At 40.3% G+C, this 26,136-nt stretch overlaps 1 protein-coding gene and 2 long non-coding RNA genes across 25 annotated transcripts in view; 2 read left to right on the top strand and 1 right to left on the bottom strand.

The window, feature by feature from the left end:
* Nucleotides 1-458: 458 nt before the first annotated feature.
* On the top strand, nucleotides 459-2,220 carry LOC144087052 (uncharacterized). Of its 2 annotated transcripts, XR_013304636.1 has the most exons (6): nucleotides 459-594; nucleotides 786-863; nucleotides 1,421-1,486; nucleotides 1,569-1,597; nucleotides 1,831-1,940; nucleotides 2,201-2,220. It is a non-coding gene; the product is annotated as an uncharacterized LOC144087052 (long non-coding RNA). The 2 variants fall into 2 exon arrangements; XR_013304635.1 differs by lacking the exon at nucleotides 2,201-2,220 and having other exon boundaries at nucleotides 460-594; nucleotides 1,831-2,182.
* A 566-nt stretch (nucleotides 2,221-2,786) lies between these two features.
* LOC144087457 (uncharacterized) lies at nucleotides 2,787-4,787 on the bottom strand. 22 transcript variants are annotated; one of them, XR_013304755.1, is made up of 11 exons: nucleotides 4,611-4,730; nucleotides 3,948-4,012; nucleotides 3,787-3,871; nucleotides 3,687-3,711; nucleotides 3,511-3,589; nucleotides 3,411-3,435; nucleotides 3,283-3,314; nucleotides 3,217-3,246; nucleotides 3,091-3,141; nucleotides 2,963-3,027; nucleotides 2,787-2,890 (listed from the first exon to the last, which is right to left on the bottom strand). It is a non-coding gene; the product is annotated as an uncharacterized LOC144087457 (long non-coding RNA). The 22 variants fall into 22 exon arrangements; XR_013304754.1 differs by having other exon boundaries at nucleotides 3,661-3,711; nucleotides 4,611-4,729; XR_013304759.1 differs by having other exon boundaries at nucleotides 3,661-3,711; nucleotides 4,516-4,619.
* Nucleotides 4,788-8,230: 3,443 nt separating this feature from the next.
* The window catches only part of clybl (citrate lyase beta like), a 46,926-nt gene continuing 29,020 nt past the window's right edge, over nucleotides 8,231-26,136 (top strand). The window contains exons 1-2 of the mRNA XM_077616520.1: nucleotides 8,231-8,533; nucleotides 20,932-21,092. Coding sequence (XP_077472646.1) covers nucleotides 21,049-21,092 — 44 coding nt within the window. The 5' untranslated portion in view covers nucleotides 8,231-8,533; nucleotides 20,932-21,048. The remainder of the gene's footprint in view (nucleotides 8,534-20,931; nucleotides 21,093-26,136) is intronic.

The following is a 26,136-nucleotide window of genomic DNA, read 5'->3' as shown; positions in this document are numbered from 1 at the left end:
TTGGATCGTCTGCTTTGTTTGTACTATGCCAAGTTGTCATGTCATTTTCCATGTTCCTCGTTTCCACCTGTCTTCCATGTCAGGTTTGATTTTGTTATTTTCTTGGGGGCCGGTTCCGGCCCGCGGGCCGTATGTTTGACACCCCTGCTTTAGCCAAATGAATCCCAATTGAAAAAGCATATCCAAGTATGTAACCTTAGAAGTAAAAAACAAACACTGAAGTGCATGTCACCGCAATGTTCATAATGTGCAATATTGTATCTTAAAGTATTAAAGCCCAACCAAAAAGTATTTACAGTACGTTATTATGAAAACAATGTATTTGTTTTGAAGTATTAATGCCCAACCTAAAAGTATTTGCAGCCCCAGCCCCCTGACTAATGCACTCTATGATGAAAACGATGTCTTTTTTTGTGTCTATGTGTAATAGGCGTGGCTGTGGTCAGAGTTCAAAAGACCCGCCCCCACGTCGCCATTTTTCAAAATGGCGAATGAGCCGGAGGCTGGGCGCGTTGGACTGCTGAGCTGCTCAGAATTGACAATTTCCCGAAGAAAGACCCGACAAACTTCTTCCAGGACAATGCAGCGCGTTCGGTACTTTGTCTTTTGGGGATTTCTTAGCCCCTGTTCTGATTTTAAGAGTGCTTTTTGACGGGAGCGTGCTTCATTGGCGTGATGTAGCCCCGACCTGGATGCAAACACAAATGTTTGCTTGCAAGTTGGCTACATTGCGTCACCTATTGCTCTTAATGTTTAAAAAGAAACCCTTCCATTGTGTGTTTCAGTCGATCAACGAGGACAGACTGCTGGGAAACATCAAGAATGTGGCCATAACGGCCAAAAAGGAGCAGTTTGTCGGCAAAGTGAGTCTTTTTTTAATAGTTTCTAATTCCTCTACCCGTGTAATTGGATTGGATAAATTTATTATTCCCGTATTCGGGAAATTTTGTTGTCACAGTAATGTTTAGATATCAGCGACCAGTGTTCACGGCTTTCCTAAATTAGCTTGTTTAGCATCATGATACACTCCAATTTTGAATGAAGACACTTTAACTGGGTTGGCGTTGATTTTTAATAGCAAGATCCTGTGTGGGTAACTCACACTCACACTAGTGCCATCAAGTGGAGGTGTAAGGAATAAACAGTACACTTATAGAATACGTATATACCATTGCCCTTCCCTTTCCTAAAGACTTCAGGGCTTGGACCTTTTGATTTTTAATTGTGGTTTTGACAAAACCTAAGCGAGACATTCATTCAACTGTAGCGCAGGGGTCATTTTTGACTCGTTTAAACAACCATTTTTGCTCCGTCTAAGAGCTTTGTGAGACGTATTTTATTTTTTTGATTGAATGGGAGTCATTTGTGCATCAAAATGGTTAAATAAGCAATGACATAATCATGCTGTGGTGTTTTGCAGAGGTTTAAAGCCACGGAGATGGTGGAAGCTGTCCAAATCTACAAGACCAAAGAAGTCGTGTATGACGTAAGACCTGTTTTTCAGGTTATTTGATTTATTATTTTCATGTCATGTGTACTAAAAATACTCTATTTTGCTTCTCTTCAAGGTCCACCCAAAATCAAATGCTAAAGAAAGGTGACTTTGGAGCATGGCACAGCCTTTGACACCAACATCTTGAGGGCCCCTATCCAGTATGCTTTCCATATCTCCCACCACATTTGAATCAAATGATCAAGATCCTGATTAAGGTGTGATGGAGGACATGGAAAATAAACTGGACTGGGGCCCTCAAGGACTGCAGTTGGAGGTTGTTTATTTTCTTGTAATGTGTACTAAACCTACTCATTGTGTATGTTGCTTCTCTTCAGTGTCCACCCAAGTTTACAAAATCAACGCTGAAGTAAGATGACCAGACAAACTTCCCCAAAAAGGGTGACATTGGTGGATGGCACACTTTTTGACAGCAACATCCCCTCAGGTACTTGTCATTATAGAGCAGGTGTCTCCAACTCTGGTCCTCAGGGTCCCTATCCAGTATGCTTTCCATATCTCCCACCACATTTGAATCAAATGATCAAGGTGTGATGGAGGACATGGAAAATAAACTGGACTGGGGCCCTTGAGGATGGCAGTTGGAGATCCCTCTTATAAAGACATTTTTAAGTCGCCCTGTTTCTGCAGTGGACGTCTAATATTTTTTCCTCCTAGGCTTTTAATATTGTGTGCCTTTTTTTGCAGTGGGATGGAGGCCTGCTGACGTTGGTAAAACTTAACTTATCCTGGACTTAGTCTATTGTGTGTTGACCCTTTTTTTATTTTCCAGAATGCCAAGAAGAGATTCTTCATCCATGAACAGCAACACATCTTTAAATGCTAGCTGGCTTATGTGGACCCACTCTGATAACCCCTTTTTTGTGGAAAAATAAAAGCTCTTGAAATGTACATTTGCATTCTTTTTTGCTAGTTATATGAAGAAAAAACAAGTGGCTTGACATTTGAAAGTTTTTATTCAAAGGTACACATTGGTATGGACCATCTTCTTGACAAGATTAAAACAAACACATTTTTTATTTAAAACACTTAGAAATATTTCAACATACACTTAGTCAGGGGGAAAAAAAAGCAATTTTGACTTAATTAAAAGACTTAGAAAAATTTTAACAGCACTTATGTTGATTTTTTTTTTTTATTGTAACACTTAGGCAAAAAAAAACTGGGCTTTTTAAATGATAAAAGACTTAGAATATAAACACCAAAAATTAAAGGAAAAAAGACCATTGAGGGTCTTGGGTCTTTTTTCTCCAAGTGTTTTAACAAAGACAAATGACACTCAAATCTCTTTTATTAAAATTTCTGACTGAAGAAAAGAAGTGAGATCCTCTTTACCTTAAGGATCTGGTCACCATGAGCCAGAAAACTGGACTTTACCTAAGAGGGAGAGTAAATTTAGTCAATAAAATAGATCTGGATGAATACTTGGATATTCTACAATAAACTAACCTCTCAGAAGACTGCATTCAGAGATGAGGCATCACTTGGAGACCCTCCAAAGTCTGGACATGGACCTGATGTGTGCAAAAGCAAAAGTTAGCATGTATAGACACTGGAGATTCAACAAATAGACTTACATTTTTGTTGTTAAATCTAGTTTTACCTTGATGAGAAGACCAAAGATGATGCTAAACGGAGAAAACTTCATTTAACAACGCTATTTAGGAGTTGCCAAACAACTAATACAGGAAGAGAAATCTTACAGAGTTCAGAGACGCCACATCATGCAAGAGACGCCACATCATGCAAGAGAGGCATCATCTTCAAGTGGGCAACCTGGGAAGATCACCTGGACATGGACCTGATGTGTGCAAAAAAAAGAAGCAAAAGTTAGCATATATAGACACTGGAGATTCAACAAATAGTCTTACATTTTTGTTGTTAAATCTAGTTTTACCTTGATGAGAAGACCGAAGATGATGCTAAACGGAGAAAACTTCATTTAACAACGCTATTTAGGAGTTGCCAAACAACTAATAGAGGAAGAGAAATCTTACAGAGTTCAGAGACGCCACATCATGCAAGAGAGGCATCATCTTCAAGTGGGCAACCTGGGAAGATCACATGGACATGGACCTGATGTGTGCAAAAAAAAAGAAGCAAAAGTTAGCATATATAGACACTGGAGATTCAACAAATAGACTTACATTTTTGTTGTTAAATCTAGTTTTACCTTGATGAGAAGACCGAAGATGATGCTAAACGGAGAAAACTTCATTTAACAACGCTATTTAGGAGTTGCCAAACAACTAATACAGGAAGAGAAATCTTACAGAGTTCAGAGACGCCACATCATGCAAGAGAGGCATCATCTTCAAGTGGGCAACCTGGGAAGATCACCTGGACATGGACATGGACCTGATGTGTGCAAAAAAAAAGAGCAAAAGTTGTCATATACAGAGACTGGAGATTGAACAGATGAGATTAGTTTTACCTGTAACCTCAAGGGTTTGAGTGTCCTGGGGCACACGGGAAGAGCTGCATCTTGATTTAACCACGCTATTTGGGAGTTCACAAACAATTATTACATGAAAGAGAAATCTTACAATAAATGATCAAGATAAAGAATGAAAATAAGTTAGTGAGTGCTCCATGCTAATTTCCCTTTTCCAGACAAGGCGATTAAATATGAATATTAAATATTAAATATGACTGAAGTTAACAGCTAGGAGAAAGTTGGCATAACAATTTTTGATTAAAATGATTTGTTTAACACTTGCAGTGAAAACTATCAGTACATACATCATTTTTGAGTGAGCCTTTACCTAACAAACTGTCCGTTGATATCTCGGCTTTGTTTGAATCCACTAAAAGTCTTTTATACACGACTCGAAAATGGAGAAAACAGACTATAGATCTCTTAGTAATAACATCAAGACGACGCTTGACGTGGTCAAATGGAAAGCGTTGTCGTGACGCTAATGCTAAGATAGCTTGTCACATGTGGCACAGAGCCCAAGCTTAAATCGTCGACGGTGCAGTCAACCTGGCATTAAACTTACAGATTTGTTGGCGGTTTGGCTCAATTGATTCCTAAAAAATCTGCCGGTAGCGTGATAAAAATGCACTTAGGCCAGTAAATGGCTCGACGCCTTACCTAGTTGGCGTGCTACACGGCCATCAGCATGGACATGACTGTTGGAGAAGACGAGGCACTGCGCATGTGCTAAATTTATACCACTGCCTTGAAGATAGGCCACGCCCACATCGCCCGGCCATATTGAAAGTGGAAATATGTCGTTTTTTAAGAAAAAAGCCTTACTATACTATGTCGTTTTTTAAGAAAAAAAGCCTTACTATAATATGTCGTTTTTTAAGAAAAAAAGCCTATACTATGTCGTTTTATAAGAAAAAAAGCCTTACTATACTATGTCGTTTTTTTAAGAAAAAAAGCCTTACTATACTATGTCATTTTTAAGAAAAAAAAAGCCTTACTATACTATGTCGTTTTTTAATAAAACAGCCTTACTATACTATGTCGTTTTTTTAAAGAAAAAGCCTTACTATACTATGTCGTTTTTTTAAGAAAAAGGCTTACTATACTATGTCGTTTTTTAAGAAAAAAAGCCTTACTATACTATGTCGTTTTTTAAGAAAAAAAGCCCTACTATACTATGTCGTTTTTTTAAAAGAAAAAAAGCCTTACTATACTATGTCGTTTTTTAAGAAAAAGCCTTACTATACTATTTCATTTTTAAGAAAAAAAAGCCTTACTATACTATGTTGTTTTTTAATAAAACAGCCTTACTATACTATGTCGTTTTTTTTAAGAAAAAGCCTTACTATACTATGTCGTTTTTTAAAGAAAAAGCCTTACTATACTATGTCATTTTTTAAAGAAAAAAAGCCTTACTATACTATGTCGTTTTTTAAGAAAAAAGCCTTACTATACTATGTCATTTTTTAAGAAAAAAGCCTTACTATACTATGTCATTTTTTAAGAAAAAAATGCCTTACTATACTATGTCGTTTTTCAATAAAACAGCCTGACTATACTATGTCGTTTTTTAAAGAAAAAAAGCCTGCATCCCCGGTAGCAACTCTATCACAGGCGCCGTTGGAGGGGATGCGAACACAGATGCTACAAGCTAAATATTATATTATATTATATTATAAAAGGAGCCGCTAGCCAGCGCCCCCGAAGCTCCCATGAGCAGCGGTGCGATCGCTGATAAGACTGCTGCTCGTTGGCAAGTGGTCATGCGTTCTCCGATTGTGAGGACATTTGTGTGCATCATTTTCGGAATATTTTGAAGGGAATAGTACGACAGCAAACAGCCCATCGATAGCGAACGTGAGGGTGGCGTGTTTGTTCTGTTTACGAGTGCGTTGTGTGGAGAGAAAAAAAACCCAAGCCCCCCGCCCCTTTTGTGCCCCTCTCCCCTCGGCGAAATCCGCCCAATTTTAGTTAGATTAAACACTTTATTTCTATTAAACCACTAGTTATGTGTTACTTTGTTAATAGATGGGGAATTAGAAGAAATAAAACATTTTTCCAATCCAATATCCTGTTGTGGTGTTTTTTCAGAGGGCTGGAACGAATTTAATTTTTTCCATTCATTTCAATGGGAAACGTCCGCTCGAGTTACGAGAACCTCGTCATACGATCTCAGTCTCGGAACGGATTACGCTCGTATGTCGAGGTACCACTGTACAGTAATACCTTGACTTACTCATAGCGAGGGGCAATTTAGAGTGTCTAATCAGCCTAGCGTGCATGTTTTTGGAACGTGGGAGGAAACTGGAGTACCCGGTGGAAAACATGCAAACTCCACACAGGTGGACCGACCGGGATTTGAACCCAGGAGTCCAGGGGCTCGGAGGATGAACGAATGAATTTATTTAAAGTGGTTACCTCGTAGACCAGCCACAGTTTCCCGCCCTGATCCAGCAAGGAGAAGAGGTTGTATTGTGGGGGTGGTAAGTTGTGCATACCACAGTACAACTCCAGCAGGCTGACTGCAGAGGTGATCTGACCACGCTGGAGTTGCGGCAGGCCGGTGGTGTAGGACGAAATCATGCCCGGACGGAGCGGGGTCACAAGCTGGTTGCCGTATGCTGTACAGAAATAGAACTACGCTGAAAGCAAAAGTACTGAAGAGATAGTTTGTCGGATCGTTCACCTGTGCCTGAAATAGGACGAAAACTCGAGTGGGAAGAAGGTGGATCGGTGGAATCCAGACCTTCTACGATGTGCCCGCCAATGGTAGTGCCATAGTTGCCCCCCACCGCACCTGCTCAGACGGGCTCCATCTCCGTCTCCGCTGTTGAGCTTGGTGACGGGTTGTGAAGTGCCTGAAAAGCCCACTCGACGTTCACGATAAAAGAATTTTGCAGCATCCGCTTCTTTTTAGCACAAAGTTTCTCATGTTGACAACACCCTATGGCAGGGGTGTCAAACTCATTTCGCATCGTGGGCCACATACGGCATAGGGAGATGTCAAGTGGGCCGGACCATTAAGATTATACCATGCTCTGCTATAAATAACCCAAATATCATGTCTTTCCTTTGTTTTGGTGTAAAGAAGCACAAGAACATTAGGAAAATATTGAAATTGAATGAACTATCCTTTTACAAAACATTTCATGAAACACCTCATATTTCCTTAGACAAATGTGCAATTGACTTTTATCATTCACAAATATGCATTGCAACTGATCCCACTGATTGTACAAAGGCACAAAACTTTAATTGGTACTGAAAAATATAGTAATGCACTTTAAGATTAAATGAGACTTTTAAAGAAAGGAATTTTTAAACCACTTACACATACGCATATAAAATCTAAATGTAATCCCTGCGTGCACCTTACAAACTAAGGAGAGTGATTTTAAATGTGTAATGAAGAAAGTGTTCGCCTGTCCTGTAAATCTGTAAACTTCATACATGAAACATACATACACATACAATACATACTGAAAATTTATGGAGTTGCTGCTGTTTTCAGTCTGTCTCAGTGATGCGCCTTGTCTTCTACTCTGATGGAAAGAGTGCGCCCCTTAGCGGATAATCCATGAATTGCAGCGAATTAAAAATATTAATTCCATGTCTTTTATGCATTTTTTCCACTTTCAAATTATCCTGCGGGCCTGATCGAACCTCCTTGGGGGCCGGTTCCGGCCCGCGGGCCGTATGTTTGACATCACTGGTGTAGACTCAAGTTCCTGTTGGTTTTTTAGGCTGAATTTGGCGAAACAGTGTCATGCTGTGGCCAAAGACTGATATTGGATCTTTGATGCATGACTGGTAGTTACTAAGAGAAACCTTTGGAGGGCAGCAGATTGCTAAAAGGGAGGGGCAAAAATGGGATGAGATGAAAAACAGGACTAAAACTACATTGTTTTTGTCCTTCAAGCTCATTCATACTACACGTACAGAATTAAATGCTATCATTTTTTGACAAGGGTGCCACAAAATCAGATGTTTATGAGTTGTGTAATCAAGTGTGTGCACTACTGCACTCACCAATGAGTTCATAAGAAACATTAATATACCCAAAATCAACAGGGAGTCATATAGAAATGCCCCCAACTCAGAAAAATGAACTCATTGCCTACTATTGACAATGATAGATGTCCAATTCACTTCAACTGGCTGTGGCTGCTGTTAAGGTTAGTTAGGGTTTTGGTTGGTTTGTTTGCTTTTCACCTCCTATGTCCCTCCGGGCTTCCCTTCCTCCCATAACCAGCTGCCTCTACTTGGTAATCAACTAGGGATGGCCCCATTAAGTGCATATGTTTGTTAGTCATTGTTGGATCGCCTGCTTTGTTTGTACCAAGTTGCCATGCCATGTTCCTCGTTTCCACCTGTCTTCCATGTCAGATTTTATTTTGTTATGTATTGCTAAGTCCTTGTTATTTTTTGAACCCCCTCCTGCCTTAAGTATTAAAGTTTTGTAGAACACTCCAGGAACTCGTCCCTTGACTGCTTCCCTGAATTTGGGTCCTACACTACATTCCACGCTCCACGTCGCACCCAAGATGTAACAGATGCTCATCTTTCAGTGCCATTGACGGCAGGTAAGTTAACTTTTTGGACCACAAATAAACCTAAATGAGATCTAGTTGGCATAAATGTGTCCCGCGGACCAAACTGAGTTTGACACTGCCTTGGCCGAGCGTAATTGAAATAGATGGCCTCCGGATCGGCAAAAGGTCACGCACAATGTCAGCAGTCAAATGCGGTTACTGGCCCAACTTCATTCAACTGGGTCACAATAACGGCACAATATCAGGCAGGACACTCTCAAATTTACTCATTCTCTATTACTGTATTTTACCGCAAATGTGTAACCAGGTCATTTGAAGCTCACCGTGTGAATGTTCTAGGCTGATGAGGGTGTGACGTAAAAGGTCTCAGGAAATTGAAAGTGACGACCCAGCGTGGAACTGGAAAGGAAGTCACTTCTCAGAAATTTGACCTTCTCTGCTGGCTAAGTCAGGGGTGGGCTTCCAGAGAGGGGGTCAGGTCAAGAGGGTGACTTCAAGAGAATTATACAATAATAGTCAATGGAGCAACAGTAGCCCTAGAAAGAACATCACCCCAGAGGGTGTATCGTTTTAAAGACGCCCTCGTAGTGGAGCTGCACCAGTCCGCTGCGCTGCTGACCCAAACTGGGATTGACTAGTGGTGACTGCAACATGTGTGTAGACGCCAGCAGGGTTCCGTATACCCCGCCTCAGCAGATTTGGTCTTTCCAGACGACTACATCGCGTGCGAAGCAACTCTCTCATGTCACTTTTGTGGATATCACGGTTTAATGACGTACGGAAAGATCACACGTCACGTAGAACGGTTTTATACGTTTAGACGGTCCTTTTGTTTGGTTTTTGGCGATTTTTACTCACCACTATAAAACTTCATAATACTGCCAGATGCATGTCAATAAGTAATGTTATCAAACATTTACTTAAGTCTTAGCACTGTCATTTTTTTTTACACTATGCTACCTATTTTTATATAGTAATCCATTTGATGCCTATTTACTATGTGTGCAGTTTAAGGTCAAAGCTTTAAATCTCATTGTACTTGTTTATTGTCAATAAAGACATTCAATTCAAATTTTGAATGTGAATATAACATCTTCAGAAAACACAAATATTAAACGGCATAACCGAAAAAACCCACTCATCAATTTACTAAATTCCCAAAATAAATGGACATATCCAGATTTACACATGATGTCCCAGCAATTTAGAGCTCTATGTTGTTAAATATAATTCCGCTAGAGGGTAGGCAAACCCAATGAATTGAAGAGGATAAAATAGATGGATAGCTGAATAATACTATATGTACACAAAAATAATTAGTCCCATTATTGAACTAAGAAGCAAAATGAAATGGGACTTAATTCTGCCTTATGATTTAGATTAGAGTGTTCTCAAGCAGTTCATTTGTTCACAGTGGTGGTTGGGGTGGGCATAAAATTGGACTTTTGGCCCTACTACAGGGTGCATGGTCTGGGTCTGGTCTCGTGTGGCTCTTGTCTGGTCTCATCACGACCACACCAGCACTCGCACTCCACACCAAATCCCCTCAGCAACCCATGTCGACCTCAGTACCAGCACCATTACCTCACTCCAATGCAGACATGTTAACCCTTGTCCAAGCAGCTTGTTGTTGTTGTTGTTGTTTCATACTTGAGATTTTGACATTGTGGAAGTTTTAGCTCAGTTGTCTTATTTCCCTAAACTACCATTTTTTTTACCTATTTTTGTCAAGATTCTTTTGTCCGACACCAATTTCATACCCATATCTTTGAACCAGTAAAAAAAAAATAATGTTACCAACAAATGGCAAATCATATTTTTTTGCATTATAGCAAGCCGTCCTGGTACCTCCTAAAGAAATGTGCTTTACACTCTTTTAACTATTATTAAGAGAAGTAGTGGGCAGCTGATTAGTTACTTTTTAGGACACAAAAGCGTTTTTATAAGTCAGTTGGACAAAAAAAATGACCACTTAGACCCTGGAAAGAAAATCCGTGTAACATGGTGCAATCACATGAGCAATAAGAGCAGTCTTTGATAAATAGAGCTTGACCAAAGCCAATATCGATATCAATTTGAAGCTTCACAGGCCCACCCGTGGCAAATTTTCAGGCCTTCCGAAGGCGCCGTGCATATTTTGGACGTCATCTCGGCGGTTGTATCATTGTTATATTCACGGGGCATAGACTAATTATTCCAACAGCTTCTTCTCTTTGGCGGGAGGCAGACTGACAGTTGCTGTCATTGGAGTGATCAGCGCGTTTGTAGGACCGGGCTGAGGCCGTTTGATTTGATGAAGAATAATTGGTGCCACCGCCACAACGATGTTTGGTAAACCTTTGTGCTATTTTCCACCAGGATGCCCACGAGGAATTTTTCCAGGCCGTCTAAAACAGATGGGTGGACCCGCTCGCGTCAAAGCGTAGACATGACGAGCCGATCGTTGTTATCACCTTACGGGGCGTACAGTCTCGCTCATTGTCTTGTTGTCCACTTACATTAGCACGTGATTAGCTTTCGCCACGGTAACCTTTGGTTGACCGATTGAGGCTTAAAGAACGGGGGGCACTTGTTGTTAAGTCAGTGGAGGGTACGCTAGTTAATAGGGATGTCCCCATTATGTACATATTTTTGCATGTGACTCCGAGACGCCCGATTTTGCCAATCTGATGATCCGATACCCAGGAAATGTGTTTAAAAAAAAGTACTAGATCCAAATGTCTTTTGTCCACCCAATTTGAATAGAGCTGTCGCAACATTATAATCATATAAAAGGCCGATTTCAGCGAAGTAGAAAATATGAATCAGAAATTCCTTATTTCAAGTTGCAAACTAATTGTTTAAAGAATGTATTTTTCATCAATAAACGTATACTGCAAATAAACTCGGTCAGCAAATGCCATAAGTGGAACTATTTTAGTTGTGATTGGTTGGACTATTTTTGGCTGCAAGGTTTGTTTCAATAGTGACAATTTTAATATAGAAATATTATAAAACATACTATATATATGTATGTGTATATATATGTACGTACATGTATGTATATGTATGTACACACATACATACATATACATATATATAGAATGTACCATTCACAGTTATAGACATCAAATCTGTTTCAATTGTAAAGGCAGAAATGGAGTTGATGGAGTTTCACTGCCATTGAAGCGAAAAGACGTCCAATCCATTTTGACTGCATCGTTCAATCGCTGCCAAAGTCCAAATCATCGCATCATCAAATTCTATCAAGAGACGAGTCCATTAATCAACGTGAGTTAAACCACTTTTCCCATTGGCCCTTCTCATACAAGTACTGTAATTTGCTTTGAACAAAACCTCCTAGTAATACTCCCAATACATGGTGACCATTGAAAATTTATGATAAAGCCACTTTTTCATCCAAGGAGTTCACAACAAATCTTTATTCCCTACTTTGAGTTGCGAAAAATAAGTCGGCCGGTTGCACGTTTCCTGGCAAACTGCGTTGGACTCGGCCAGACGTTTGCCGTTGCCGGTTTCAGCTTTTAGCAGCAGGTTTTTTTCGGACTCTGCCAGATTCTACAAGTGAGTGCGAGGCAGATGTGCGCTGACAGCTCAACGCTCATTAGGCTGAATCAGTGTCACACTGTGACAAGTGGCCAACTTGAGGCTTCTCCTGTCATTTGCTGTGCTTATCCATCCAGCCGAGACCAACTTGGACTCTGCTGGACCCGGTTTGACACCTTCGGGTTCTCTTTTTTCCCCCCCCCCGACATGACTTGAATGGAGCATTTGGGATTAAATGCTACTAAACTCATTCCCCGTAGTCTTTGGCGGCGATGGTGCTTTCGAAAAGAACCATGTCAGGTCCCATTTTTTTCTTGGATGGCCCGACGCGATCCCGGCCGCGGGGTCGTCGCCGACCCCCTTGGGACACGTTGTCCGTCGGGCTGAAGTTGTGATATCTATTTCAGAGAGAGGCAGAGAATTGCCTTTCCCGCGATTAGCGACGCTAACACCCGCCTCATATGCTTCAGCATCACCCGTGTCCAAACAGCTCAGCATCCGATGGTTCGCTCACAGCCATTAAGGGCCAGATCGCAATTAGAGTAGAATGTGTGGCGGCCGGACGGCCAAACAGATGTGCTTTGATCTATTTACGGTAGGTTGGATGCGGGGAGGGAATGGGGGGTTGCGACCGCAGCTTATTTCCACGCGTGGGTCAGATCACACACCTCTGACATTGCTCGTCTTACAGTTCACTTGTCATTCGCTGGTGTTTTTCACTGGGCCACATGCAGAGGTGGATATAGTAGCCCAAACGTTTACTCAAGTAAGAGTAGCATTATACTTCAAAATAATATGAATCATACAGCTTTTCCTAACCAGGGTCGTGGAGGGTGCTGGAGCCTATTATGGGCACTTGGTGGGTGACATCGTGAATTGGTGGCAGGGCACAAGGAGACAAAGGACAACCAATCAAGGGGCAATTTCAAGTTTCCAACCAGCCTACTAAGCATGTTTTAGGATGTGGGAGGAAACTGGAGTACCTGGAGAAAAGCCACCAAGCCCTAGGATCGAACCCTCGATCTCAGAACTGTTACGCAGGCAGATTAACCATTGGTACTCCCCAAAACATAACTACTCAAAAATTAAAAGAAGGGGCTTTATGGAAAGAAAAGTGGTTTGCATGTCCACCTCACAGTTCCGAGATGGAGGGTTCAATGCCCGGTGGGTTCAGACCTTCCAGCATTTAGTTTGTATGTTCTCCCATTGGAAATTAAATGAATGCTAATCGTTGATTCCCCAAGTAAAATTTGATGTTTCCAAAGGTCGCATTTTAAGATGACTTTCACAAGGGACTAAAAATCTGACAGCATTTATTGTTACATGGGTGAAATTAGAGCATTTCGACAATTTTAAGTTAAGCAACAACGATGATTAACATTGTTTTTGGTTCATTTCATGACCTATCATCTCACCATTTGTCCATTAATTGTGACACCGCTAGTTGGCACCTTTTTGATATAAATACACTCCCACCCAGGGCATAAGAAAGCTGTCAATAGAACGTTTGTTTTCCATTTTTCACCACCCAGTGCACTTAGAGCCGAAGGGCGATGGGGATTTCTTGGCGGTGACAAGGCGTTAAAATGGCCGTTTCACCTTTTGGTAAAGTCGGAAACATGAACAGATGGGGCTCTGTGCTTGGCTACTATGCCAGTCTTTACCAAACTACTAAAAATACACATTTTGTATCAAAACAACAACAACAAAATCAATGTTTTTTTTCAGCAATTTACTTGGAAAAAAAGTGTTTTTTCTTTGCAAGAATTAACTACTGGAAAAAAGGACACTCTTTGAAAAGCATTAGAAAATGAGATAATATTGAACTTTATTTTTGTATGCATCACTGGTAAATACCAGTAGGAAAAAAATGTTTTACCCACCTTTTTAAGATTTGGCAGCTCTGCCATACAGACATTATACTTATCCAGTTGGAGAAGTGATTAGTCTCACAATAATTTCTTCTCCCTTGTCACTTTTATAATTCATCTTAATTGTATCTATTAAACATGCACGCGTCACTCAAACAACATTTAACACTGGTGCCACTAACTAGTCACTTGTGACCACTTTTCCCAGCGGCTGCGATGTGTTAAGCAAACTGGGATATCATTGCCTTTACGGTGTCTGTGGTGTGCCTCAAGGGGGAACGGATCATGATGCCATTGCCGTTATGAATTATGAATGAGCGTGTTGTTCTGTGAAGGCGCTGGGTTTTAACAACATATGCAGCAGCACACGATTGTTTAATCGTGAAATAACAGCAATGCATTTTAACCTCAATTTCTAGCGATATGCTCAGTTTTGATGAGACACCCGAAGGCTGCGCCTTCAGTGAATAAACTCACGCAGATGGTTCAATATTGACACTTAAACGTGAGGGCCTGCAAAACAGTTTATATTTTCCAAACAATCCTAAGGATATAACGGTTCACGTAGATCAGGGGTGTCAGACTCGGGTTGGTTCGCGGGCCGCTTTAACGTCAACTCGATTTCATGTGGGCCGGACCATTTTAGATATAATATTTAGATTTTTTTTAATAAATGGATTAAAATAACTGGATTAAAAGCCCTGAATATTCAGTTTTTATAGATCTAAAACAATGCTTATTTTAGCTTTTTTATATATATTTTTAGATTTTGCTAAATGATTTTTGAACTAAAAAGACAGAAAAAAATTGATTAAAAAAATTACAATTATTGATTTAAAAGAGGGAAAATCAGGAAATATAATATACATCTATATACTCTTAATTTTAATTTGATCCTAAAACAGAAAGTTGGCACTCATGATTTACTTTCCCGGGCCACACAAAATGTTGCGGCGGGCCAGATTTGGCCCCCGGGCCTCCACTTTGACACATGTGACGTAGATGTATTAAGGAGCTCCAGTTTTGCTTCGGTTCACTTGCGTTTCAATTTTATCCCCCTAATGTGTATAACACTAGTCTAAAATTTAGGAAAATATCTGCTTCTGAGATTTTAAAAAAGGGTTACTTTTATTTCTTTACACAAGTTCTATATTTTACATGTTTCCTAATGAAAGGTAGTTTCCTGCCTTTTTTTGTATCAAAAATAAACCAGACCGAAATAACCTTTTCTGTACCGAAACCCCTAGCAGGAACCAAAAGTGTAAATGACGTCTGATTGGACCTCCTCATTATTCCAGTGAAATGAAGTGAGAAGTTGAACTCGTAAGGAGAGGGAAAAAAAGCTACTTTAAAAGTGTTTCCAGTCATTGGAGGGGAAGATGGAATAGCAGTCTCCCTGATCATTTGCCTTAAAGTGAATATTCACATGTGCATCTTGTTTTTCTACCCAAATCTGTCACTCTCCTTCTCATCGCTTTCTGTTTTGCTCATGATTGCTGGGTCAGTGGAACGGGTCAGGGAGTGCAGACTGGTTCTGTCCACCAGCTTGGGGCCGCGGGGGCTAATGCTTCATGACACTCTCAGCCCCATCACCCCTTGTTGTATCATTCCAGTAATGTAGAAATGATCAAGGGCTCAGAATTGCACAAAGTCTCTCATCTGGAAAGCTTCAACTGCCCTGTGGAATCATTACAAAAAAATAATAATAATAATACCAGAGGCAATTCTGACGATTTTCAGTAAATCCGAGGTACATTGATTATACAGAGGTGGTTGGTTGACTAAAAAGGATTCTGGAAAAGGACCAGAAGCAGGTCCTGAGTCGAGATTTATTTGTAAGCAGATAACTTGAAGGTAGTAGACCAAGCTTGCTTTTGTAATTGTGGATTTTTGTAAAGTTAAAAGAGTAAAAAAAAGAAACCAAATGACAAAATATTAGCAAAAGTAGACCACAAGAACATGGTAGAGAAACCAAGATTTGTGTGCTGCCTGCTTACTGAATCGCCAATGACTTGCAAGGGGAATATTTCCCGTTTCCGCCCTCAATTTGAGGCATAAATGTCCGTATCGAGCAATCCTACAATTCTCCACGCGGTTGCTACCGCATATTGTCCGATTGTATAATGACAATAAAGATCTTTGTTCATTCCTATCTAAGAAAATCATCAATTGTGCCACTTATACTATGTAGAGTCCCAGAAACTTTAGCTAAGATACTTCGAGTTATCTTGGCGAAACTCTGCAAGTACAGCGTGAATATGATAAAAACTACTTGCGTTCACTGTACGAATATTTGTGTTATGTTAATGTAGCGAGCAAGATTCACCGTTACTGTGTGCTCTCTTGCTGGTGTGCTGATCTTTCCGAGTGCCTTGCGCTTTCTTTACACTCAACTGAATCGTTGCTTAACCTGCGCAGTGACCCTGCCACTTATCATCTGCATGCGCATACCCCAGATCTTCTAACCGCCCTCCGGCGTACACGGCTTCGCCGGCGTCGAACGCCGTCGCCGACTTCCGAGAGAAGGGGATCGGTAAAGCTTAGGTGGGAAAGTACGAGTCAAAAGCGCTGCTTAGTCGTCTGTTAAAAACGGAGTGATCTCCAAAGTTCTTACGGGAAGCTTTTTGACGGTGCCCTGCTGCTTTGTCAGTGCAGCACATGCTGCAGGCGCTAGCATTCCCCATTGCCTTCCAGGTCATTGGCCAGGCCCGGCGGGAGGCCAGTCTCTCGCCCATGACACGTCACCGATTCACAGCTGGATCCGTAACAAGGTATCATAGCAAATGAGTCGGTAAAACATCACTCGGCCCAAGAGCGTGAAAAATGGTCATGATATCATTTTCTACTTTCTTGTCCGGGAAGGAGAATAAGATCTGGTGACGGGGCGACGTGATTCCTAACCGTGTCCATCCGGGGGCCCCCCCTACCGCCCCTCGCCAGAAATGCCGACAGCCCCAACTGGCGCCGGAGGCAACGGTCGAGATAAGTCAAGCTAATGTAAGGAGGCAATAATTAAACATATCGTGACACCGGGCCAAGTGGCTCGTAGGTGTTGCGATAGTTACATGAGGCCGCTTTGACACACTGTCCCATCCTTAAATGTAGACATCTGCCACGCACTAGACTGCCGAACGGTCAGGTCACGTCACATCCAAGTTCTTTCACTATGTTGCGCTAATAGCCGTGATCAGAGAAGATGTACTACAGCTGCTGTGTGCGCGCTGTTTGGAAAACAAATGGGTCACGCGGCCGAAACTATAGGTTAGCTTTAAGTGACAAATTCTAACAAAGCGCCAATATACATTGTATTGTTGTTTTTTTTACTTTAACTGATGTTTGTCATTTGTTTCTGATCAAATGAAAAAATGCTTTCCTGAAAATTGGACGTTTTATGTCTTCATCGTGTATTTGTGTACTGGTGTAATTCAGACTCAGGTGCAACTTATAGTCCCCAAAATACGGTTTATACATAAGTAGACTGATTAAACCCCCCAAACTATCCTGTGTGTGCATGAATGGCTGTTTGTCTTCTTGTACTCTGATTTGTTGCCAACCTACAAAAAAAATAACCAATTTCAACCAACCTATAGTTAGATTTACTTGAATTTGACCATTTTTTTTCTTTGTTCCAATTCGTATCTCTTGTGGCAGAGGCATGGTTCATGCTTGGTCTAAAATAGTGTATGCCATTAATTACCAAAGTTTTTTTTTAAATATTCTTTTGTGTTTCTTAAAGCCAGAAAGTTGACGTCATAGATTGATTTTTTTTTTGCACAGTTAATTAATAGACAGAACATGATCTAAAATGTCATCATTTTGTCATGTTATCAACGTGGGACTGCATTTAACATATTTTTTTTCAAGGAAGATTTTTCATCAACTTTCCAGAGTTCAGCTTATAATCTTTCACTGTATTTATCATCTTCGCAACATAATTACCTTACATTTCTGAAAAAGAAGCACGTAAACAGATGTGTTCGTTACCCTTCGGTACTTTCGGTACAAGTTGTGTGAAAGATGCAAACCAGAATGGACTAACACCGTTTTGCCTGCTTATAAAGAACCACAATAGAGACCTTGGATCTAAATGTCATGGTTTCATAACGGATACACTGACATTTGTGTGATGGGATTTAGCCATGGGTTAATACAGCCAGCATTGATGTCCATCTTACATTCTTGGCCTGTGAAGTCGATGGCATCATTTTTCTTTTTTAGGTGCCCTCACAGAAGTTTCTTTCAAAGGCGCAAATTTGAAAGCCAATTATTTTATCGGTGGAGGAAGAGACGAAAATCAGGTCTGATATGTCGGTTTGTTTTATATGATTTTAATAACGTGCCTCAGGAGATTCTTTTTAACTAACTGGTTCAACATCAAATTCAAATCAGAAGCATGTAAATCTAATCAATTATACTGTTTTTGGAGGTTTCTCTTTTTTTTTTCCATGAAAACACATTTGGAAAAAGTCACAGTATAATGAGGAATTTAAATTGGAAAATGAGAAGCTTTTGTTTATGATTATAAATGTCAGGGCGAGGCGGCGGCGGCTCACCATCCGTGAATTATCCTTTTATATTTATTTATTTTTTATTTAATCGGCGAATGCAGCTTTGGCGTGGCTTTTAATGAAGGCAGACATCTGAGCTTTGCCCCCCCCCCCCCCCCCCTACTACTAAAAACCGTTTCCTTTGACATTGTTTTAGATTTGACTGCCTTTCCAGGGGATCATTAGGTCAACGTAACATTCAAAAACAGATCTTCAATGAGCTTCCATTATGCCGCTGCGTGTGAGTGTGTTTCTGTGTGTGCATGCAGGTGCAAAGGCTATTACTTGACTCCCAAAAAGATGATTTTCTTCTGAGAAAGCCACTAGCCCCGCCCTCTGAGATCCAGTGGCGCGACACAGTGTCGGCCGCTTTCTTGGGATCAGGAGGTTTCTCGGGGCTGAGTAGAATGGAACTTGAGCATCTCGCTGTGACCCAAAGAAAGTGTGCCAAATTGTATCAACACTGGATTAGCACACAACATTTGTGTTCGATCAGCGGAAGAAACGGAGGAAGAAAAAGGTTCAGGGTGGGGGAGCGAGGAAGCTGTTTCCAAGGAACGCAAAATTTGAATTTTCAAAAAGCATAGCTGCTTCTTTCCCAGGCCAACAGAAGCGCACTTGTACTTTGTAAAACACACTGTCTTGGTGGAATGAACCAAATGAGTTACCTAAAGGGTTAACGCATTCATGAAAAATTGTTTTGAGTTAGAATACAATCCTAATTTCGATGTGAAACGATGCAGATTTTGCATGTTCTCCTCATGCCACCGTGGGTTTTCTTCGGGTACTTCGGTGTCCTCCCACAGCCACAAAGGTTGCATGATAGACCGGATACTTTAAGTCAAGGGTGTCAGACTCGGGTTGGTTCGCAGGCCGCTTTAACGTCAACTTGATTTCATGTGGGCTGGACCATTTTAGATATAATATTTAGATTTTTTAAAAATAAATTGATTAAAAGAACTGGATTAAAATCCCTGAATATTCAGTTTTTTTTATCGATCTAAAACAATGTTTATTTTAGCTTTTTTATATATTTTTAGATTTTACAAAATGATTTTTGAACTAAAAACACAGAAAAAAATTATTACAAAATTACAATTATTGATTTAAAAGGGGGAAAATCAGGAAATTTAATATACATCTATACTCTTCATTTTAATTTGATCCTAAAACAGAAAGTAGGCACTCATGATTTACTTTCCCTGGTCACACAAAATGATGCGGCGGGCCAGATTTGGCCCCCGGGCCGCCACTTTGACACATGTGCCTTAAATTGTCCCAAGCTACGAGTCATTGGTTGTTCATCTCCTTCTGCCCTGCGATTATCTGGCAACCAATTCAGGGTGTCCCCTGCGTACTGTTCCAGCACCCCACACGACCCTTGTGAGGATAAGCAGTACAGCAAATTTATACATCATTCAATCCCAGTCTTCCTTAAATCTGGAGTTTGCACGTTCTTACTATCCCTTGCATGGTTTTTCTCTGGGTACTTTGGATTTCATGGTTGATTGATCATTCCAAATTGTCTGTATGCGTCATTGACAGAAAGAAAATGAAGAAAAAGATAGTAAATGTTAAACATTTAGCTACTGTAATAAGTTTGACTGATTCTTGTACATTTTCCAAAAATCACCCAATGTTTGTTCGGCCATTGTTGACATTTGGAGCAAACTCCCCGCTGACTTAATCTCAGCAGATATTGCGGCTCGTTTTGTACGTTTGACGCTCGGGCTGTGGCTGATGGCAGGCCTCGTAATTCACTACCGCTGTGGGGTGGGACTCCTAGGGGGGCTAGGCATCTCCTTGCTCTGTCTCGAGGTCACAAGCTTCATTCTGTCTCCGTGCCGTTCCGACCTGCTGAGCCAGCCAGCGTAAATACAAACAGCAGTGACGCAAAGAGTTTTTGAACGCCCCGAAGAACCAAAGCCGAGCGGCAAACAAACCCACTCTTTAATCATTATGTCAGTCGTTAAAATGATTGTGTTACGCACAAATCTGACATAACGCAAACTCCTTTTACAGGGCTCTTTTTAACTTTCAAAATTGTTGTTGGAAACAATTTCCCAACAGAAAATTATGTAAAGTGAATAATCTTACAGTCCCCATGTTTTAGTGGCTGTCCCAGTTGGATTTTCTCCAGGTTATTGTAAATAATGTTTTAATGGTAGTTCTACCTTTTATTTACAAGTTTAATATAGTCTTTGAGACTGAAAGCAGGTGGAGTTTAATAGTATATCAACTACATGTAACCCTTAGAAATGAACAAATCATTGCATATTTGAATGCAAATATTAGGCACATTTTAGGAATATATAGTGAATCTTTTAAATTGCCTTATACCCATGACTACCAGGTAAAAAAATGTTGTCCAATTGCATTTATTTATTTAGAAATTCCCCAATCTATGTGAAGTAATTGAAATACTGCTTTATTTTTAAAACCAAAATGTATTTCCCTTTTGCAGGACTACCAAGGGAAATGTTGTGGCCCCGCCCCCTCTGTTGCTGCAACCAATAACACAGGGAAATGATTTCCTTCAACCAACCAATTAAAGTCCGCTTTACTTTTATGACGTTTGAAAATGGCGGCGCCCGTCCGATGGACTGTCAAACGACTTTTGCAACTGTAAGTAAGATCATATTGCTTTTAATAACCTTATTCTGCTCTTGATGTTCGACAATTAGCACGAGGGAGCGAGTTAATCTTACCATGTTCATGTTGATGATCGCATTGTTGCAAGAAAAGGCTGATCGGTTGCTTGATTTTATTTGTTTGCTTCCCTGCTTCACAGCTATTTTTGCAACGATATTATGCCTTTCGCATGTAGAGGACATCTTCGTAAGCTTATTGTCAAAAGATTGCTGCTTGATTCCTTTCCGCGACAAATTTTTGCACCAAATCAACGCTGAAATATGTGATTCGCCTATGTGAGGGACAAATATCGAATCTCAGACAAAATCAATGACAAGAGATGGACAGATGCACAAAAAAATGAATAATTGACTGGTTTTTGCACTATTTTGGAATCGATCGTTGACTAAAAAAATCATGGCTATCTGTTTTCCTCTCAAATCGTCAATGTGCACCTCATTAGTTGGAATCCATCCGTGAAAAGGTTGGATAACAATTCTTAGATCTGAAATTGGCTTTTAATTAATACTTTTGCTGAACTTCAGTTGCCAGCCATTTACAATGGCACATCTTTTGGATTAAATGTAATGTGTGTAATGTGATCATTTATGGTCATTTATAGTCCAGTATGATTTGCACCTGAATAGTTTTTTTTTTTGTCAAATTAGGTGGGTGTGGATTAGTGCTGTACAATATAACTATATGTATTGACAAAACCTTCTGGTGACATTTACATATCAATCACCATAAATAGTCATGTACATTTTTCATTGGAGATTATGCCACAGTAGTACCACTAACCAGCCTCAAGATGTCCCTATAGTTGGCCAATAATCCCCCTACCCATATGAGTAATGCATGCAAGACAATTGAAAATAGCAACATTTAAACCACATAAAACATCCTCATACAACACAATTTCTTCTAATACTGATATTGAATTTTAACTTATGATGCATAATTCCTAAAATGGAGTAATAGCTACAAGTTTTAGGAAATATTAGCCATAGTTACATTTGAGAAAAAAGTGGACTGCTGTATGATTTTTACCAACTGATTAAAAATGTGTCATGTATTATTGGTTGTGATATAAAATGGCCTATATTGTGATAGGATTTTCCTTTCCATATTGTACAGCACCAGTGCAGTGTCTCTTTGAAATATTTTGGTATTTTGACTAATGGTTTTGTGTACCTGTGCAATAGTATGCTTATACGTTGTATTTTATGCATACTCCTTTTAACAAACAACCCATAGAATCCCTTTCCCACTTGCGTTTAACACTTGGCGGAGGTAATAAATGTAATAGGTTGAGTTAAAAGCATCAACAAAGGGTCATGTCTTTCTAATTGGATCCGTTGTGATTTGAGGGAAACGGCGTCTGCAAGGTTAAATGCTCAGACGCCCGAGACCACGAAGAGGAATGTGCGCGCTTGTTGTTTTGTTTTATGGACAGCCTAGAGCCGCCCTCACTTAGCCTCCGCACTGCTCTTTGTCACCAACACCCTCACGTCAAAGATGCAACGGCATCCTGGGAGGAAGCGTTGGCTGCCGTTATGCAGTCGACAAGTGATGAAATTAGCCTCGAGCTTGTCAATTAAGAGAGTCGAGGCCTGGACCTTATAAGTTAATGGGCAGTTTCCCCTCTAGGGGCCTGCTGGGGCTTTATAGCGATGCTTATAAAAAGCCAAAGTGTAATGCGCCCCAATAACATATTCAATTAAGAGATGTGAAGCAGTGCCGGCGCTGGTTAGAATTTTTTTACATGGCACATTTGGTCAAAATTGCTTTGGATATAGCAGTTTTTTTTTCCCAATTGCCTATGTTGTTTTAAAGCCGCCATTACTGTGCGGAACTGTATTTGGACGATGCTTCCTAATCGGGGGGCAAAATTCCACATTCGGATCTGGTCAACAAATCGATCCAATAGAGTAGTCGTATGTGTTTTCAGTACTATTGTGCTATCTTTTTGGCAAACATGGTTTTAGCAGTTGGATCAACAATTTTATGTTTATATTTTTAGGATGCTTTCGGAATTTTCGATACAGTTGTGTGTGGTTGTGTCCAAACTATGGCCCACGAGTTAATTGCCCAGTTTTCATTGGCCGCAGCAAATGATGAAAGTATTTTTGAACGTGGGCCCGACAAGACGTTCAAATTCGACCTGCATTCTTTTGTACTTCTCATCTTTAACACTAGATGGAGATAATGGACTAAACAATATATTTTTTTACACGATTCCGATGAATTCGAATGTTTTGTTTTAGTTCTTCCATAGTAATACAGTTTGCACTTGAATACTCCTAATACTAAATAAACCAAATACATTTATCTATGATTTATTTGTAGAGTGCAGGCGGAAATCCTCGATGAAAATCCCCTCACTCATCTGGTGTCGTCTGTGCTTGAGCTGGCTTTGGCTTCCGGTAGAAAAATAAATGAGTGTTTGAATAAACACCCGCATGTTGACACCTCATTTCCTCATTGATTGGCGCTGGAAACTGAGAACTCTTAGGTGTGTGCGTGTGCATGTGTATGTGTGTGTGTGCATGTGTGTTCGTATGTGTGTGTGTGTGTGTGTGGCCATAATCCAGTTAGGTGGGAAAACAACCAGTGGGACTTTGTAACCAACTTCTTGAGCCACTTCATCTTGATTATAAAGTGTAATTTCATTATTACTTTCCATTAAAAGTTACTTACATTTTTTTAAATACACTACCGTTTAAAAGTTGAGGGTCACCCGAACCTAAGAACCTTTTATCAAAGTGAATGCTTCTTCCAGAAATTAATGTGTTTTTAAATCCAAAATTAATGTAGGAGGAAAATCATCAAATCTAAAAGTATATAACAAATATGTTCTCAGTGTTACCTGTAATTTAGGAATAAACCTATTCAATGTTCTGACATTCCATCATGGCTAAGTGTAGTCAGTTATTCATCTCCCGTACGGCGTATCCTCACGTGGGTCGTAAAGGTTGTCAAATGATGGTATTTTTAAAAATTAATGAACACGGATCACCCACCAAGTCCCTTTTAAAACACCGCCATTTTCAAGGCAATGCATCAATAAATGGCTCTATTACCTGTTGTTGACCCAGTCAAGCTTGCCTTTGAAATGTGTTACAGAGCATTAAGTTAACACATGTTGCTATGCAAAAACAAACTCTGGCGACTGGTGTTGTCGGCCAGCTGAATAAACGCGCTGGATAGATGGGCGGAGTCGTTGAGAGGCCCCCACGCTACACTTGTCCCGGCGAAAGGTGGATCCATGCGGCCAACAGATGGATCTGTTAGCCTGTATTCCTGCGAGGCAAAGAAAACAACCAATGCAAGTGTCTAAGCCTCAGCACAGAAGCCTTTGATCAACAGCACATCTTCGGCCGCCGAGGACTTTTCGGACCCTCGGAGCGCACATCTGTATAAACAGAAACTGCAACGGAATGCGTGGACAATGCCTCAAAAGACTTTTCTTCTTGGCTAATAGGTCTCAAATTTATCTTGGCGTTTAGTATTAAATGAAGAAATGAGAGGTCTTCTTTGTTTTTAAGGATAACATAAACTCAGTGTTTTCGCACTTCAGACGTCTGTTGAAATTTCGACGGTCTAGTTCGCTATCAGGGCCTGATAAAGCTATTTTTGGAGTGTTGGATATTGATCCAATCCAGTAGTGGCGTGTTTTTCGTACCATCGACTTCAGTAAATCGAACCATTATGCAAAAATGTCTACTGAATGGGACAATTTGTCTTTACAAAGTAATGAAAAAATATTTTTTTACTGGATGAAAAATTCTGGTATCGGATGCATTACGTAAACCACATACGGACCTGACATAAGGTATTTTTGGTGGGTGATCGATAAGGATTTGTTCTAGCCTGAGCATGTTTTCAGCACTTATACTTAAACATATTCCATGTAATTAGAAACAAATCATCTGAATGGCTGAAATTTCTTTTTAATGTGGAGTTTACTTTTTATAGCGCCGTATTTAAGCAGGCACAGCGGGAAATTTGGACCACTCGGTTGCTGTTCTTGGTGTGGCCCATTGGAGGTCAGTGTTGACAGTGGCCAGTGCAATGAGGTATTTAAACAGAAGCATTTTTGATCTACTCTCAGTGATTGTTCATTCAAGTTTAAGGCAACTTTTAATATATTTGCTTTAAAAAATGTTAGTCATCCAGGCTTTTTTAAAATAAATGTGTCATCAAAAATATTTTCAAATGAGTCAGTCAACGTATTTTAAGAATGTGGCGATCCGATATACACCAAATGCAACTTTTGTTTTTAAATCATGTAGTAGAGCAGGTGAACACTAGTTTTAATTAAACGTTAGCTTTGAGTCTATCCTAGATGGTTAAGACAGTTAGATTCAGAAGCATATTTCCAGATGCATAGACCAAAATTAAGTAATAATTGCAAAGCATTTGCTACACTGTTTTCGATACATTGTTGTTTGTTGTCCATCCAATCACAACATTGGCACAAGTTCAATGGAAACAGGTTATAGTTCTATCACACATGTTCAAATCAGCAGGGCCTTTGCATCGCCCTCCTCCCTCTTTCCATAAAGCACTGAATCTGATGAATCTGCCCATCATTGTCCGCTAACGATTCAGGACTCTTCACGCCCTACTCACCCTGTCGCTCATTTGGACTCTCCATCTTTGGATCGCTCCCTCCTTTCCATGGTGTTTGTTTGGATGCTAGCTTTTTGTTTGTTTATTGTTTCCAGATGGCAGACGCCGACTTAATTTGTGTGGCTTTCAAGTTTCCCAGAGAGCTTTTTACTGCCTTGGCTCAAGCGCTTATCCTGTTTCCTCTACCCGGGCTTTATGATGGGCCTTTTATACTGGAAACAACTGTCACTACCGCACACTAGTAGGGTGCATCAATGAAGCTCCGGTTGAAAATCTTCATTTTTGTCGATTTTGTCCAACGTGGAATCTCATCTCTTCCTCTGTCGAGGGGTATACTCGTGTCCTTCGCTTGAGTATTTAGAATATGTGAAGAATCGGCACTGTTGACTGTTTTGCTCCCCGC

This window comes from Stigmatopora argus, chromosome 13 (assembly GCF_051989625.1).
Source record: "Stigmatopora argus isolate UIUO_Sarg chromosome 13, RoL_Sarg_1.0, whole genome shotgun sequence".
In the NCBI taxonomy this organism is placed as follows: Eukaryota; Metazoa; Chordata; class Actinopteri; order Syngnathiformes; family Syngnathidae; genus Stigmatopora; species Stigmatopora argus.
The sequence above is the reverse complement of the archived record's forward strand: the minus strand, read 5'-3'. Positions and strand labels throughout refer to the sequence as shown.